Consider the following 16,319-nt stretch of genomic DNA (forward strand, 5'->3'; position numbering starts at 1 on the left):
TTGCTTCATATTGTTCCTTTTATTTCATAAATTAGTAATGTTTAATTTGTATCTATATTTTGTCTGATATAAAACAAGTAAGTGACTGAGATTTAATGTGCCTGAAATTAAGTAAGCCAGCTGTATAAACTGAACTTGGATGCATCCAATGGGGGAAGTTTGGTGTATATTTCTGGGACTCAGCAAACAGCTAGAAAAAAAACAGAAGGTGGCTTTCCTTTGTTTTCCCCTGTGCTCTGATCCTATCTTTATATTTGCAGCAAACATATTCAAAGGGATAAGAACATGAGCATTGGACGGAAGAAATTTAATATGGATCCTGTTAAGGTAGGAACAAGTCTTTGAGATTTAATTTAAGATTTAGGTCCTTGACAATCTCAGCTTTCATGTTTCAAACAGCTAATTTCAGGAAGGAAGGAAGGAAGGAAGGAAGGAAGGAAGGAAGGAAGGAAGGAAGGAAGGAAGGAAGGAATTACTTTTGTGCTTACCATGTCTCAAATCCAATGTGCATCTCAGGAATCAACTCAAATAGTAGCTGAAACAAAGGTGATGGTACTTGGGCTGGATGGTTAAGAGGAAGAGAGAAAGTAGTTCTCTTTCTCTCTGCCATTTCCTGGCATATCCCCACTGAGTTATCTATTGTTTGCCCTGCTTTTTAATATGGGTTAAATGCAGTGGTGAAATGCAATTTTTTTTACTACTGGTTCTGTGGGCGTGGCTTGGTGAGCATGGCAGGGGAAGGAGACTGCAAAATCTCCATTCCCACTCCACTCTGGGGCCATCCAGAGGTGGTATTTGCCGGTTCTCCGAACTACTCAAAATTTCCGCTACCGGTTTTCCAGAATCTGTCAGAACCTGCTGAATTTCACCCCTGGTTTAATGGTCTTCGAGAAAAGCACTAAAGCTTTTGTTTCTTTTGAGAATGGATTTAGTGCATGTCAAAAGGATCCCCATTGTCTGATAATAGTTGGGCTCCTGTTGGACTCGGGTATGCAAAATATTTGCTCAAAGTCAGAGTAAATTTTGACTAAAGATTACTAAATCTGCCAGACCAGCCATTGGTAAAAAAAATTCAACTCCTTCCAATCCCTATCCCCCAATAAAGATTGTAATTGATAGCTGTTTTCAATCAGATGATGTTAAGACGAGGGAAAACTTCTTCCTTTGGAGGAAATTATCCAAAGTCCTTTCTTAATATGCCCCATGGGTAATAAATAAGGGTGACCCCATTTGGTAGCATTGCGCCAATAGAACAATAGGGAATTGATGGGTGCAGCAATTTTAACACCACACTTTAACTCAGCCTTGGAGAAAGGCTCTTGGTTTCTTTTCTTTTTTTAAATAAACCACACACCCATTATTAGCTAAGCCAAATTTTATAACTATATACAATATACATATATTGGATGCAAAGCAAAACATCTTCATAGAAAAACCAGAAAGTCCAGTTGCCTCTTGAAAAAAAGTACCTTTGGGACAACCATGACCTGGATGACTGAGAATCTCCATAGACATTTATGTACAATATATTACATGAAAAAGAGAATGGAAGAGATGAGAAAACTTGAATGCAAGTTTTGAAAGCCAAGTAATGAGATCACTATGAAATTATAAGAAATGAAATAAGCGATATGATGAACGACAGGTCCAGCTCTGAGGAATCCAGATCCTCTTTCTAACGAATGATCAGAAAGCAACCCAGGTCCTCTTTCTGATGAAAAATGCTACACATACACAAAATATTCTGCATTTTTGTGGTCCAGTTTCATCCTTCCCACCAGCCGCTTCCTTAAAACAAACAAATGAATGGAGAGCGCATTGGTATTTTCTCCAATTGTCTTTCTCTTCTTTGGAATTGATAGCTTATGCTTGAAAAAGGAAAGCCAAAATTACCAATAAGCAGTTATGTTGACTGCAGCTAATTTCATCTTGGAGATCTTATACATGCCCATGTTTTGGTTTCGCCCTATTTCTTTCTATTTGTCACAACCAGATCTACTTTGTGTACTTGCCTATACAAAGATGGAACTGAAGTTGTCTTTATCCTTATCTTTCTTTTCTTGATGTAATTATCTCTGTGCATTCCACTAAGTGTAACCCATTGTGAACTGCACTTCACACTGAACTATTTCTTTCTTTCAGTGTAATTACTTCCTTTTACTAACAACACTACAGTCAAAAGTGATCATTCAATCATTAAATGGTAGTTAGACTCTTAATAGAAAAGCAGCTACCTACATTACTACAATGGGGTAAAGGTGTGCTGAATATGAACAAGGCTTTAGTGGGAAAAAACACAAAGGACAATTTGATAGGATGATTGATATCCATTGTGTTTTAAGCTCACTTTATTAGTTGCATTATTATTTCTGATCAATGTGTAGGTTATTCAAGGACCTACCCATGCAAAACTAGTTCAACTAGAAAATATATCCAGTCCTATTTAAAACCCCTCTTCTTCAAATAAACTCTTCTTCAAATAAGAATGTGCGTATAAACACTAAAACATTGACAGTGAGAGCCATTTCCCACTTACCTTCACATCGAGGAGTAGTATTGTAAACACAGCTGCAAGTTGAAGACAGTTGAACACCTTGAACAATAAAATAAGGAACTGGTGGAACAAAATATCTTCACTTAATTGATGCAATTAATTAAGGAAGTTACATATGTGTGAAAGAGAATCCTATGATTATAATGTCATCATAGAGAAATCTCCTAAGAAATCTCAGTTCTGATTTCCCACAATCACAGGGCCTAAAGCAGAGCTCCAGAATCCGGCTATACCTTGCTTATAAGGAACATATGGCCCAACTGTTGCAGCTGAATTTTGAGAAAGAAAACCATTGGAAATCTTAAAATACCTAGAGAAGAAATTATTAGCCAGTTATACAACCTATTATCGCTTTCTTTAGGCAACTGAATATTCCTGAGACTTGAGACATTGGATAATTCATGGCTTAAAATACATTCAAGTCATAGAACAAAGAACATAGAATAACAGGGTTTGGAAGGGATCTTGGAGGTCTTTTAGTCCAACCTCTTGTTTGATTAGGAGACCTTCTATTGGTCCGAGCAAAGGATTGTCCAATCTTTTCTTGAAAACTTCCAGTGGTAGATCATCCACAACTTCTAGAACCCTAACCACTCTTCTCTGTAACAGCCCTTCAATACTGGAAGACAACTATCATGACATTCCTAATATATGACAATATATATGACACTGATTATATATTGTCATCTATAGCAATAACCATCACTCATTGTTTACAGTCCCTTATTTCACAAGTTCTTGTTTGTTTCTTGGAATCAACAATTCATTCACAGTTAACTCATAGGGATCCTCTATTTTCCCAAACAGGGTATTCAATATCTGGTTGAGCACAAGGTACTCTCCTTGGATGCAGAAGAAGTTGCTAAATTTCTCTACCAAGGAGAAGGGCTCAATAAAACAGCCATAGGAGATTACCTGGGACAAAGGTAAGTGCATTGTCAGTGAATAAACACATCTATGTTTCACTTCCGGCCTTCAGGCCACAGGGGAAAATATTGGGTATGGGGAAAAAATCCATGTCTCTCATCTTGGTCTTGTTCTCTTGCCAGGGATCCATTGAATCTCCAGGTTCTGCAGGCTTTTGTAGAATGTCACCAGTTTGCCAATCTCAATCTTGTGCAAGCACTACGGTAAGTTCCAAAACATGCAAAGTAACTCAAATATTGAGGCTAGGTGCTACACTAATCAAGGAGAGAAGCAGCCTAGAAATAAGGAGAAATGTTCCAACAGTGAGAACAATTAACCAGTGGAACAGTTTGCTTTCAGAAGTTGTGGGTACTCCATCACTGGAGGCTTTTCAGAAGATTCTGGACAACCACTTGTTTGGATTGTTACTATTACAGGGTCTGATTTTTGAGCAGGGTGCTGGACTAGAAGACCTCAAGATCCCTTCTAACTCTGTTATTCTATGGCTTTCTTTTGAGCTTGATGGTCATTTTTCTTCTCTAGAGGGGAACCAACTGAGATCTGCCAATGTGAATCAAATGGATACATTCTCTCATGCACTTAAGTGGTTTTTGTTCCATTTCTATGCATGTGTCTATGTATGTACGGTATGTAGATAAACTCCAGCCTTGCTATACAAAGCCAGTAAGGATTCAAGACTCTACCACTGTGAAAAATGATTCTAAATTTGTGGCACGGAAGAGAAATCCATCCAATAGTTGTGCTGTGTTCACACAAAATGTTTACTGACCTTGTATCATAACTTGAACCAGAAGCTATCCAAATGGCTCAAGTTCACAAAATAAATAACCAAGCCACAAAAACGAACCCAATTTTGAGTATACTGTGGAAATCTAGCTTTTAGAATCTAGACTCATCTGAAGTGGTTATGCATCCTTAGATGAACTTAGCTGATTTGTATGAAGAAAAACCTAAGTCACATGTGTGAAGCCTCAATTATAACCCGAGCTTCAGTTTGTTGCAAAAAGAAAGGATTGTCCTCTTCATCTCAATTAAGTAAAAAGATCTATGCAATTAATAAATCATCAGACGAAAAACATTACCCGAAGTAGTAGAATTGTTAATGTAATTATTAATTCCAATTTTAAGACCACCTAACTCCTCAGTGAGTCTGGGCAGCTTATTTGTAACAGAAAAAAAATAAATACATACATATAAAAGGGAAACTGTCTCACCAGAAAATCAAAACTGGGGTTAATTAAAAAGGGTCCCAACTCTACCAAGGCCTGAGAGACTAACCATGCTTTCATTAATGTCTGGAACATCATAAGGGTAGAATTTGTATTCATCTCTATTGTCTATGGCAGAATTTTTTTTACTCTGACCTAAGATTCTGAAGATATGGTTTCCTTTACAGACAGTTTTTGTGGAGCTTCCGTTTGCCTGGAGAAGCCCAGAAGATTGACCGCATGATGGAAGCTTTTGCCAATTGGTATTGTCATTGTAACCCAGGCATTTTTCAGTCAACAGGTGAATGGGTGGATGGAGATATTTTTTTAAGATCCTAAAACACTAGTCCTAACAGAGTGGATAGATATGCCTGTCTGATTTCAATCTGTACTTCAAATCAATCTGTCTATAATACATTTCTGTATTATCTACTAACTTTCAAGCCCAAGATCTAGCTGCTTCAGTTAATGTATATTTTCTGCACTGCCTTTCAATGATTGGCTTAGTGGCTTAAAAGATGCTGGGGAAGGTCTATACTCCAGTGGTTCGAGTCCTACCACTGACTGAGCTCCCATCACTTGCTTCTGCAACCTACCACAGCAGTTCAAAAGCATATAAATGTGAGTAGATAAATAGGTACCACTTCAGTGGGAAAGTAGCAGCGTTCCATGTTTTGCTGGAATGCTGCAATGTGATGTCATGCTGGCCACATGAGCCACAGAAATGTCTTTGGACAATGCTGGCTCAATGGCTTAAAGAAATGGATATGAGCACCACTCCTGAAGTCAGGTATGACCAGTGGAATAAAACCTGCAGGGATTCCTTTACCTTTACCTTACTTTCAAGTCATTGTTAGGGCAGGAATTAAAACCAACAAACAAGGCAAGAATAACACTGATCACATCCTGATAAGTATTAATGTGAAAGAGTATGCTCTGCACCCCTAAAATAAAAAAGGGACTTTCTGAAAATTATAAAAGCCATTAAGGATCTAAAGGCAAAAAGAAATAAATAGGTGCCAAGTTGGGCAGAGAATACATGAGATAGCACAATATATTTGAAAAAGGTTAGAACCAGAGGTGGTATTCAGCAGGTTCTGACCAGTTCTGGAGAATTGGTAGTGGAAATTTTGAGTAGTTCGGAGAACCGGTAAATACCACCTCTGACTGGCCCCGCCCCACCTATTCTCTGCCTCCCAAGTCCCAGCTGATCAGGAGGAAATGGAGATTTTACAGTATCCTTCCCCTGACACACCCACCAAGCCATGCCCACCAAGCCACGCCCACAGAACCGGTAGTAAAAAAAATTGTATCCCACCACTGGTTAGAACCTACTTGTTACTGTTTTACTTATTTACATTTATTATGGCTTCAGAAGACTCTGGTCTGTTTTGCTTAAGCTTTGTTACTGTCTTTTTAATGTAGTAGTCCCAATATTTTTATTGCACTGACCCATAAATAAAATCTCAATGTGTACAAAATGAGGCCATCACAAAAACATGTAACCCAAACTTGCCTTTGTGATGACAAATGTTTTGGAGAAAATGGTTACCAGCTGAGGTATCAAGGTAAGTGCCTGGTTCTCAACGTATCATTCTGCTAATTAAACTGATCTCTCTCTCTCTCTCTCTCTCTCTCTCTCTCTCTCAGCAATCCACTATTGTCAGCTGTTAACTCTACATTTTTCTTTGGCAGATGCCTGCTACATCCTTTCATTCTCAGTCATCATGTTGAATACCAGCCTCCACAATCCAAATGTCAAAGATAAGCCCCCATTTGAGCGGTTCATGTCCATGAACAGAGGCATCAATAATGGAGCAGATCTTCAAGAAGTGCTTCTGAAGGTAAGGTAACAAAATCAACTAAAATTGTCATCCATTTTACTGATATGAACAGACCTTTCCTAATAGATTTTTGGTGGTTTTAATGGTTGTTGTGTACTATTCTGTTCAGAAATTCAGTTATCCCCAGCATACTCATAGAGTGATAGGAGAATTTGCTTAATTGTACCTATAAATAGCATTGTTTGCTAAGGAAAAGCAAATTACTGTGAGGATATTAGACATACACTGTCATAAGTCTAAAGAAGGTGCACTAATTTATTGCCAAGTAACCCAAAGAACTAGATGGATTGTTTTGTATTCGTAGTTTGTAGACCAGATTGGTATATTTTAATTACATTCAATCCTAACAAACGAAGGGAGTACGTGAGATGAGACACAAAAGAAAATCATCACATATTCAAGTAAAGATGATCTTTAGGTTGGTTTTTTTTAAAAATTTGTCAGATTTGGATGGAACATTAAGAAAGTACGAGGGTGCAGGCTAGATAAGGATTTTTAAAAAAAAAAAACTTGGAAAAATCAATGTAAAAACACTTCTGAATTGTTGCTCAGAAGATGACATTGGATGTGCCCATGTAATCACTAGGATTTGTAATATTTGTGGTGATATTTGTATTTATTCTATGATCTCTAAACTAGATAGGGATATTCAGATTATTTTGTAGTGCATTGATCAACTATATGAAAGACAAACAGAATCATATGTGATAGCCATAAATGAACATGCCCATCAGCAATGCTCTTCACAGCTATGTTTTAGTAAACATTTGTATACACATAAGCCTCCTTGGATTAATGGGAACTCTTGATTATCACAGTTATATCTGCATCTATATATGACCTTCCACTTTTCTACTGAATGTGGGCGAGTGTTGGAATTATACAATCTTTTTCATTTTTCTTCTTGCCGTGCTCAGGCTCTTAAATACGAGTTTCATAGCATGTTTGATTTGTACTATAGAGCTACAGGTATTTTCTGTAAAAGTTTGCAAACCTGTATAAATTCAGTATCGGCTTTCAAAAATTATCTTGAAACACTCCTATGCAACTTTGCAAAAGAATCTGAAATGACTTTGTGAGTAAAAACGGAGCTTTCTGAATGAGCAATTGCAGGAAGTTGCAGGAACATTACGTAATATATGACGTCATATCCCAGTAATCCAATGTTATTGCTTCATTGGACTTTTTAAAATCCCAGAAACCTAGCAATAAGTTACATGCACATATGCAAAATTTATGGTTCTCTCAGATTTAAGAAAATGCTATAAAATGGAAATACACTTCCCGAGCATATTTGTTTGTGCTTATTTTCAGGTCATTTTTTAAAAAAAATTCCTGAAGACTGACTGGATAAATTCTTGCAGTTTTCAGAAGTGGTTTGCCATTGTGTGCTTCCTATGGCTTTGAGAGAGTGACTGGCCCAAAATCACCAAACTGACTCTGTGCCTTAGACAGGACTAGGACTCACGATCTCCTGATTTCTAGCCTGATACCTTAACCACTCCACCAAACCGGCTCTCAAGCATAGAATAAATTAATTTTTTTTCAGTAGTGGTGAAATGCTCTTTCCTTTCACTTTCCATCCATTTCTTTCAACTTACTTAGTAGGACTATGCTGGTGGGGCTTATGTGTGATTCACAGCATATGCTTTATGAATGTGGTTTCACATTAGGTTGAGAGGAATGGCAGGAAAACATAGTTTCAGTGCAGGAAGTGATATACACAGACACATACGTAAAGAGAAGAACTGATAGAATGAAGTGGTTTAACTAATTTCCTTCTTTTTTTTTTTTTTTAGAAAATTGCAAAACATATATCTATCTCATTTTGCTGGGTGACAAAGTTTGTTTGGACTCCACTGTATCAGTGGTTATACTAGATGTCTGGGGATTTAGTCAAAACTGTACATGTACTCCTAATAATACAACGTTATATAACATATGTTTAGTGACTCAGGTTGGTTTTGTCTGTAGGAAGTTAGCCCCCACCCCTCTCCTAGGAAAATGAAATATTTTAGGAAATATTAAAAAGGGCAGAATATTTTCCCTAAAAGGGAGGCAGAAACTCAGCTCCTCCACACTTTTGTCAATGGGCCATTAAGGCCTGGGCCAGTCTATTCTACATAACAAAGTCTACCTCCTTCAGGCAGAGCCATAATAGGAATCCCAAAGCCCTTTCATTACATCATCACCCAGCAAGATTCAACCAAGCTTGGGACTCAGGACAGCCTACAGAGTTGGCCCTGCATGACCCCATGGCAGTTTGACAACCAATCAGAATACAAGCTCAAATTCAAAGCCCAACAGAGGGTATAAATCAGGGGTTTACTGGTTGGTATTGGTTCTGGTTGGTATCGGTTCGCTTTGTGAACTCTTTGCCAGGAGCACCGGGAGCAAACCGGGAGAGATTTATACCAGCGGTGGTTGCTCCCGGTTTGCTCTTGGTACTCCTGGCAAAGCGTTCGCGAAGCGGACTGATACCAACCGTAACCAATACCAATACATTGATCTGGTACACCAAATATTAAAACTCATCATGATTTCCCCTTGCTTTCTCTTCTTCTTTTCCATGGCAGAATTTATTTGAGAGTATCAAAAATGAACCCTTTTCCATCCCAGAGGATGACGGGAATGATCTCACCCACACTTTCTTCAACCCTAGTCGGGAAGGCTGGCTCCTCAAGCTAGGTAACCCGCTTGTAATTTGCTAATAAGGGAGGGGAAAAAAGAGCCTTGCTCCTGACTTCTACTCAAATGTCTTTTTTCCAAGGAAAAGGGTTGTGTTCCTATTGTAGCAGAAGACTGCAGCAGCAGAAATCAGCCAGCCAGTCTTCAGCTGTGGGGTGAGAAGGACCCCTGGTGTTTGGTTCTGGTATATATTTCTCCAGAGACTTCTGCAAACGGCACAAGGCCATAACAGAGCGGCTGATTTTTTGCTCCTCACTTGGCCTGGGTAACTTGACTGGCATCGCTTAATGGGCTGGAGGAAAGCCACCTGGAGGGCCAGTTGTTGGGGAGAATGCTGGGGACACTTTTTCAAAGGATAAACTGAAAGCTATGTGGCTATGTCGACAGGCGTTCCAAGCCTTGCATAATGAACAGAATTTATGAACAGGAATTGCCGAACCGGAATTGTCAAGAACCAGTAATTTAACCCCTAATTTGTACAGCAGCTCACCATTCAAAGAGAGATGATTTAATGAAATGCTCTTTTCTTTCCTTTCTCATCCGTATACTTTTGTTTCACTAATTCATCAACCTGCTTATTAGGATTAAACCGGTGAGGCTTATTTCTGATTAACAGTGCACTCTCCTTCCTGGCTGCTCTTTGAAGTCCTCCTCTGTGCTCTTCAAAAGTATAAATCAAAAGCCATAAAGAAAGAATAAAGTATTTTTGGCTCCAATTGAATCAGATCCATAAGCTTCCTGGGGCAAAGTCCCAATTTTACTTAAACATTATCTCTCCCTTCTTCTTTCACCGAGAAGCCAAGCGATACTGTGAAACCTTTGCCATTCCGTAACCTTTTTAAAGGGAAAGAAATGTACAGGTAGTCCTAGACCAGTGTTTCTCAAACTTGGCGACTTTAAGTCCTGTGGACTTCAACTCCCAGAATCCCCCCGCCAGCATAGCTGGCTGGGGAATTCTGGGAGTTGAAGTCCACAGGACTTAAAGTCGCCAAGTTTGAGAAACACTGTCCTAGACCAAGGCTGACAAACTCGCGACCCACAGGTCGGATGTATCATGCACTGGCCGTGCCCACACCCGTTTTAACAAAGGGGGGGAAAAGTCCCAATAGGTCGTTTGACACAGCCATGACGATGTGAGCTTGACATCCCTGTCAGGATTGGGTGCTGGGGGGTTCGCAGGGGTTCAGGAGAACCTCTAGCTAGATTCTGTGCAGTTCAGATAACCCCCAAATCCCACTCCTGGCTGGCCCCGCCCACCCCGCTCTTCCCAGGAGTCCCCACACGGCCCATTTTGGATGCAGGTAAGTGCAGGGTGCACACAGAGGCTCAGGGAGAGCAAAAAACGGGCCTACTGGAAGCTCGGGAAGGCTGAAAATGGGTCCATTTCTGAACCTCCAGAGGGCCTCCGGAGCCTGGGGAGGCTATTTTTTTTGTAGCCTGAAGTAATGAGAGGCTGAGGCAATAATTGTAAAGGCTAACACGTTTATTAACAGAACTATCTAACTGGAACGAACAACAACTGAACTCATCTGACAGCTATTTATTGGTGTAGCTGTCAGATGGGGAACCAATAGGAAGAGAGTATTTTTCCCGCCGGCCGGCAGGCACTCCTGGGCCAATCAGAGGTGCTTCTCCGAACGCCCTCTGGTGGCCGGGGCTGACAGGACACAACAATTTTTGCCCTCCTGGAGGCTCAAGAAAAGCCTCCAGAGCATGGGCAGGGCAAAAACGCCCCCATCATGCTGCAGGAGGCTGACTAGGCCACGCCCACCATGGCCACGCCCACCCAGCAACCGGGCAGAGATCCCCTTGCTAAAATTTTTGAAGCCCACCCCTGCCTAGACTTAAAACCTTAAGTCAGAGTTCTGTTGCCAAGCAAAGTGTTTGTCAAGAACTGACCTGCTTCCTGACCTTTTTTTTTTTGTCATCGTTAAACAAATCACTTCAGTTGTTAAGTGAATCATGCAGTTTAAATGAATCCAGCTTCCCCATTGGTTAGGCTTGTCGAAAGCTGCCTTTAAAGCAGGGGTGTCCAAACTTGGGAACTTTAAGACTTGCGGACTTGGGAATTCTGGGAGTTGAAGTCCACAAATCTTAAAGTTCCCAAGTTTGGACACCCCTGCTTTAAAGCTTATAATGATGATTGCCTGACTCTGGGATGTTGCAACTGTCATTAATGCCCACATTTTGATCACATGACCATGGGGATTCTGCAATGGTTTTAAGTGAGAAGACCAGCCATAGATCACTTTGTTCAGTGTCATTGTAACGTCAAGTGATCTCTAAAGGAATGATTCAAGCCACTGTAGCTACCTGCCCTCTCTCAAGAAAACAATTTTGAATGTTTTTGTGAAACTTTTCAAGTGTTAGTTCTCTAACACAGTGTCATCTTCAATATCACTGTGGGAACTGGATGATATCTAGGGGAGAAAAAAATGGGATCTGGGAGATAGGCTTGGAGGGCCTTTGGCGCCATTTTGTGAGGTGAATTATTTTTCTGGAGGTAGTACAGGTAGTCCTTGATTTACAACAGTTCTCTTACTGATTGCTCAAAGTTACAATGGCACTGAAAAAATGACTTATGACCATTGTTTACACTTATGACCACAGCAGCATCCCGATTTACATTCGGATGCTTGACAACTGACTCACAGGAGAGTCCCGGGGTCATGTGATCCCTTTTGCAACCTTCTGACAAACAAAGTCAATGGGGAAACTACATTGACTTAACAACCATGTTACTAATTTAACAACTGCAGTGATTCACTTAGCAAATGTGGCAAGAAAAGTTGTGAAATGGGGCAAGAGTCACTTAACACATTTCTGACTTAGCAACATAAATGTTGGGCTCAATTGTGGTTGTAAGTTGAGGGCTTTGTTGTTGTTAGTTAGCTGTGAAGTCGTTTCCGACCCATCGCAACCCCATGGACAACGTTCCTCCAAGCCTTCCTGTCCTCTACCATCCTCTGGAGTCCATTTCAGCTCACACCTTCTGCTTCGGTGTCTCCATCCAGCCACTTCATTCTCTGTCATCCCCTTCTTCTTTTGCCCTCAATCTTTCCCAGCATTAGGCTCTTCTCCAGTGAGTCCTTCCTTCTCATTAGGTGGCCAAAGTGTTTGAAAGTTGAGGACTACCTATATCAGTGATGGCGAACCTTTTTGGCACTGAGTGCCCAAACCAGAACGCACATGCATGTGCGTGCATGTATGCGCACCAGAGTGCCGGAAACCCAAAGACCAGCTGGCCGTGCACACATGCCTGTTTTTTGGCTGTTTTCAGGCCATTTTTCAGGCCTGAAAACGGCCTGTAAACAACCCCAAAAGCAGCCTGAAGATGGCCCAAAAAACAGCCTGAAAACGGCCCCAAAGCTGGTAACCAGAAGAGCAGCTGGTGATGGTGCATATGCCCACAGAGTGGGCTCTGAGTGCCACCATTGGCACTATCGCTATCACGGACCTATATCAAATAATATTTGGCTCTTGAGATGGATATTTTTCCTCCGTTTCTGCCCTAAATCAACACTCTGGTTTGTTTGTTTTTTTAACTAGCATAAATAAGCTGAAAAAAATAGCTTTACAACAGCAAGAGTTTTAAATATATTGACCTAGAAACACATTTTTATACATTGTGCCATGAAATGTAGGATATTATAGGGCAGAATTCTAATTTCATCTCCTTTAATCAGAAGTAGGCAAAATCCCTTTCCTGGATAGGAAGACTCTCCACTTGGTCACTCATGTCCTGGTTATCTTCTGTCTGGACTATTTCCACAGGCTCTACATGGCGCCACCCTTGAAAAGTATCAGAACTTTCAGCTGGTACAAAATGTGGCTACAAGAGCTATACTGGATGCCCATGGAAGGGCACATGCAACGGCCAATGCTCCGTAAACTGCATTGGGTGCCAGTTTGTTTCTGGGTCAACGGTGGGATTGACCTACCTGCCCTACCAGTTCGCAAATGTGAGCGTGTACATCATGTCTGCACATGTACACTGCCTTCTATGCATGCGCAGTGCTTGTGTGTGATGACGGAGAGGGTGGGCGGAGCCTCCTGCAACCACCGCCAGCGGTTCGCCCGAACCGGAGAGAACCGGCTAAATACCACCTCTGTTCGTGGTCCAGTTCAAAGTGATCTGTAAAGCACTACATTACATGGGACCAGGCTATCTAAGAAACTGGCTTCATCCCATTACATATGTTGCGAATTCCATCAGTTTGAAAATTCCAACTGGTGGGCTTTAAAACGAGACCTTTCTCTGCCATTGCCCCCTGCCCCATGGAATATTCCCCCTTCCTCTGAAGTGAGGCAGGCTCCCACTCTCCTGGCCTTCTGAAACAGGGTTAAAATATGGCTCTGCGGCAGTGGTGGGTTGCAGGTGGTGTGCCCCGGTACAGGTGTACCGGAGCCTGCCCAGAGCACTGGATACTGTTCCGATATGGTGCTCCGGAGGGCCCTCCAACCCACCTGAGCTCCTTACCTGTCTTTTAAGGCTTCTGCACATGTGCATGGCACCTACGGCGCCTGCCTGATGCTCCATGGAGCAGTTGGAGCATCGCGGAGGCTCACGGAGGTGCTAAGACACATGTGCCCGCTGCATGCATGTGCATGTCCATGTGGATGCCGCCAAGCCCGTTCCAACCGTATCGGTTGGAATGGAATCCAGAACTCACCACTGCTCTGCGGCCTTGTGTGGGGAGCTCAAAGGAGCACACAGTTGTGGCATGCATTGGTGCCATGAGAACCTTCCCTCCCTTTGCCTTCAAATAGTTTTTAATAGGGTTTCATTCTTGCCTCCTTAAAAATTTTTAATTTTTAAAAAACTTTTAATTTTAACACTTTTAAATTTTATACACTACTTTGTATTTCCTTGTTTCATTATACACCGCCCAGAGCCCTTCTTTGAGGGAGATGGATGGTTCAGAAATGTGACAAACAAACAAACAAACTTGCAATTATCTTTTCACGTTTTGATGAAGTGTCTGACCCTTGGCTGTGTTAGCTACTGCAAATATTGTTTGTTCGTTAATTCATATTGAGATATATATAGTACCTCAAATTTTCAGGGATGTGTAACAAGAAGGTTTATCACTATGGATCTAAAAAGAAAAAAAAACCCTAATTAGCTCATTTCATTCTCTTTTTGTTCCAGGAGGCAGAGTGAAGACCTGGAAACGCCGCTGGTTCATTCTAACAGATAATTGCCTCTACTATTTTGAATACACCACGGTAAGAGCATCTTCGGGATTGATCTTCGATGTATAAGATTTCTTGGCTAGAAATTAGAGCTTAGGTGAATCCGAAAGTTGTCCAAGTTCCACGTTGACCGCTCTGTTGAGCCATAACTGTATTCAGGAAGAGTATGGAGGAAAGCCCACTACCTGACTTTATCCTGCTGGTATATCCAAGCAGAAGTCTTCCAGATTTATGATCTTCCACATTACCACACTTCAAGTTTGGTTATGCTTGGTTCACTACTTATGGTTGTAGAGGTAAGCAGTCAACATGAGAAAAAAAAATGATGAAAGGATGCAGAATCCTTCATGACCCTGAGATCATGGTTTCAGTTCATGGCGAGGTGAATGAATATCTGTGTTCTGACCCAGCTGCCCAAACACGACAAACCCTCTGAAGTTAACTCAAAGATGTTGGATAACCATTTGTCTGAAGTGATGTAGGGTTTCCTGCCTATGCAAGGGGTTGGACTAGAAGATCTCCAACTCCTTCCTTCCAACTCCTTTATCCTATCCTATCCTATCCTATCCTATCCTATCCTATCCTATCCTATCCTATCCTATCCTATTACATTCTATTCCATTCCATTCCTTTATTAGGAGTGGCAAAAAGTTTCTCTCTTGTCACAGGCTAACAAATCCCTCTGGCTGGAAGATGAATAGTTGTCTGCCACATCTATTCATCTCCACCCCTTGCCTTTTATCCTCAGAGCTAGGGTGGGGCTTTGCTAGCAGTGGTGGTTCTTCCATCCCAAGGACCAGCCCATAGATTCCCCCTGGTATCCTCTTTTCTGCCTTCTGCACAACTGCGCATCAGGCACTGGACCCAGCTGTTCCTCTTCTTCCTCATCAGCCACCTCCAGACCTGGGGGCTGTTGACTCTCCATCTGAGGGCGATGGACGGCCCAGGCTCCACTTCTGTCTCTCTGTCTCTGTCTCTGTCTCTCTCTCTCTCTCTGCCAACTCCATTCCCTCCTCCCGCTCTCCTCCTTTATCAACTATATATATGTATGTATGTGTGTGTGTGTGTGTATGTATGTATGTATGTATGTATGTATGTATGTATGTATGTATGTATAAATACTATATATATATTTGTGCTGATAAATAAATAAAGGGAGACTAGTATAGATCTATTTCAACCTATTTAGGTCTCATCAGCTAGCCATACCCTTACTGGGATTTGAACCTGGGCTGTATTACATATTAGGCAGGAGTCTTAGCCACTAAGCCACAGGCTCTCCTCCTTATCAGCTGAGCCAGGGAAATAGGTATGTATGTATAGGTATGTAACACAAATATAAAAAAGGCAACATTAAAAATAAAAATATGGTTTTCTGCCTGGATGGTCCTCTGTAATAAGCCGAAGGACAGAAAGTGGGAGTAGTGAGCTCCCTCCCATATTTGGGCATATCAGGGGTTGTAACACATACATACATACATACATACATACATACATACATACATACATTATGTGTGTTATGTAGGCAATAGAATTTCATTCTTAATGTATGCTAGTGTGCTCACAGTAAAAAAATGACAATAAAGGTTAGTCTTAATCTTAATTCCAAACTCTTAAGAAATCATTTATTCTGCTTCCCATTCCAACTGTAGGGCTTTTGGTAAGATGAAAGTTTTTTGTTGTTGTTGAGCTGAATCCCATGCAAGAAAAAGGAATAAAGTCTTCTACCAGACATGTTGAAATGGAGACTTAAGATTTACATTAATTTCACTGATATTATGTGCACACTGGGACAATTCACTTATGATTTCTGCTGTTTACTAGGACAAAGAGCCTCTGGGGATTATCCCATTGGAAAACCTATCAGTTCAACCAATAGAAGATCTCAAGAAACCAGTAAGT

General features: G+C 41.0%; 1 protein-coding gene across 1 annotated transcript in view; it reads left to right on the forward strand.

Annotated features, from left to right (window-relative positions):
* Nucleotides 1–16,319, forward strand: part of CYTH4 (cytohesin 4) — a 42,390-nt gene that overhangs the window by 18,118 nt on the left and 7,953 nt on the right. Inside the window, exons 4-11 of the mRNA XM_081958431.1 lie at nucleotides 261–327; nucleotides 3,362–3,480; nucleotides 3,604–3,684; nucleotides 4,878–4,990; nucleotides 6,385–6,533; nucleotides 9,110–9,221; nucleotides 14,374–14,450; nucleotides 16,242–16,313. Of these exons, the coding sequence (XP_081814557.1) occupies nucleotides 261–327; nucleotides 3,362–3,480; nucleotides 3,604–3,684; nucleotides 4,878–4,990; nucleotides 6,385–6,533; nucleotides 9,110–9,221; nucleotides 14,374–14,450; nucleotides 16,242–16,313 (790 nt within the window). The remainder of the gene's footprint in view (nucleotides 1–260; nucleotides 328–3,361; nucleotides 3,481–3,603; nucleotides 3,685–4,877; nucleotides 4,991–6,384; nucleotides 6,534–9,109; nucleotides 9,222–14,373; nucleotides 14,451–16,241; nucleotides 16,314–16,319) is intronic.

Source organism: Natrix helvetica (assembly GCF_964273705.1).
Source record: "Natrix helvetica genome assembly, chromosome: 6".
Lineage (NCBI taxonomy): Eukaryota > Metazoa > Chordata > Lepidosauria > Squamata > Natricidae > Natrix > Natrix helvetica.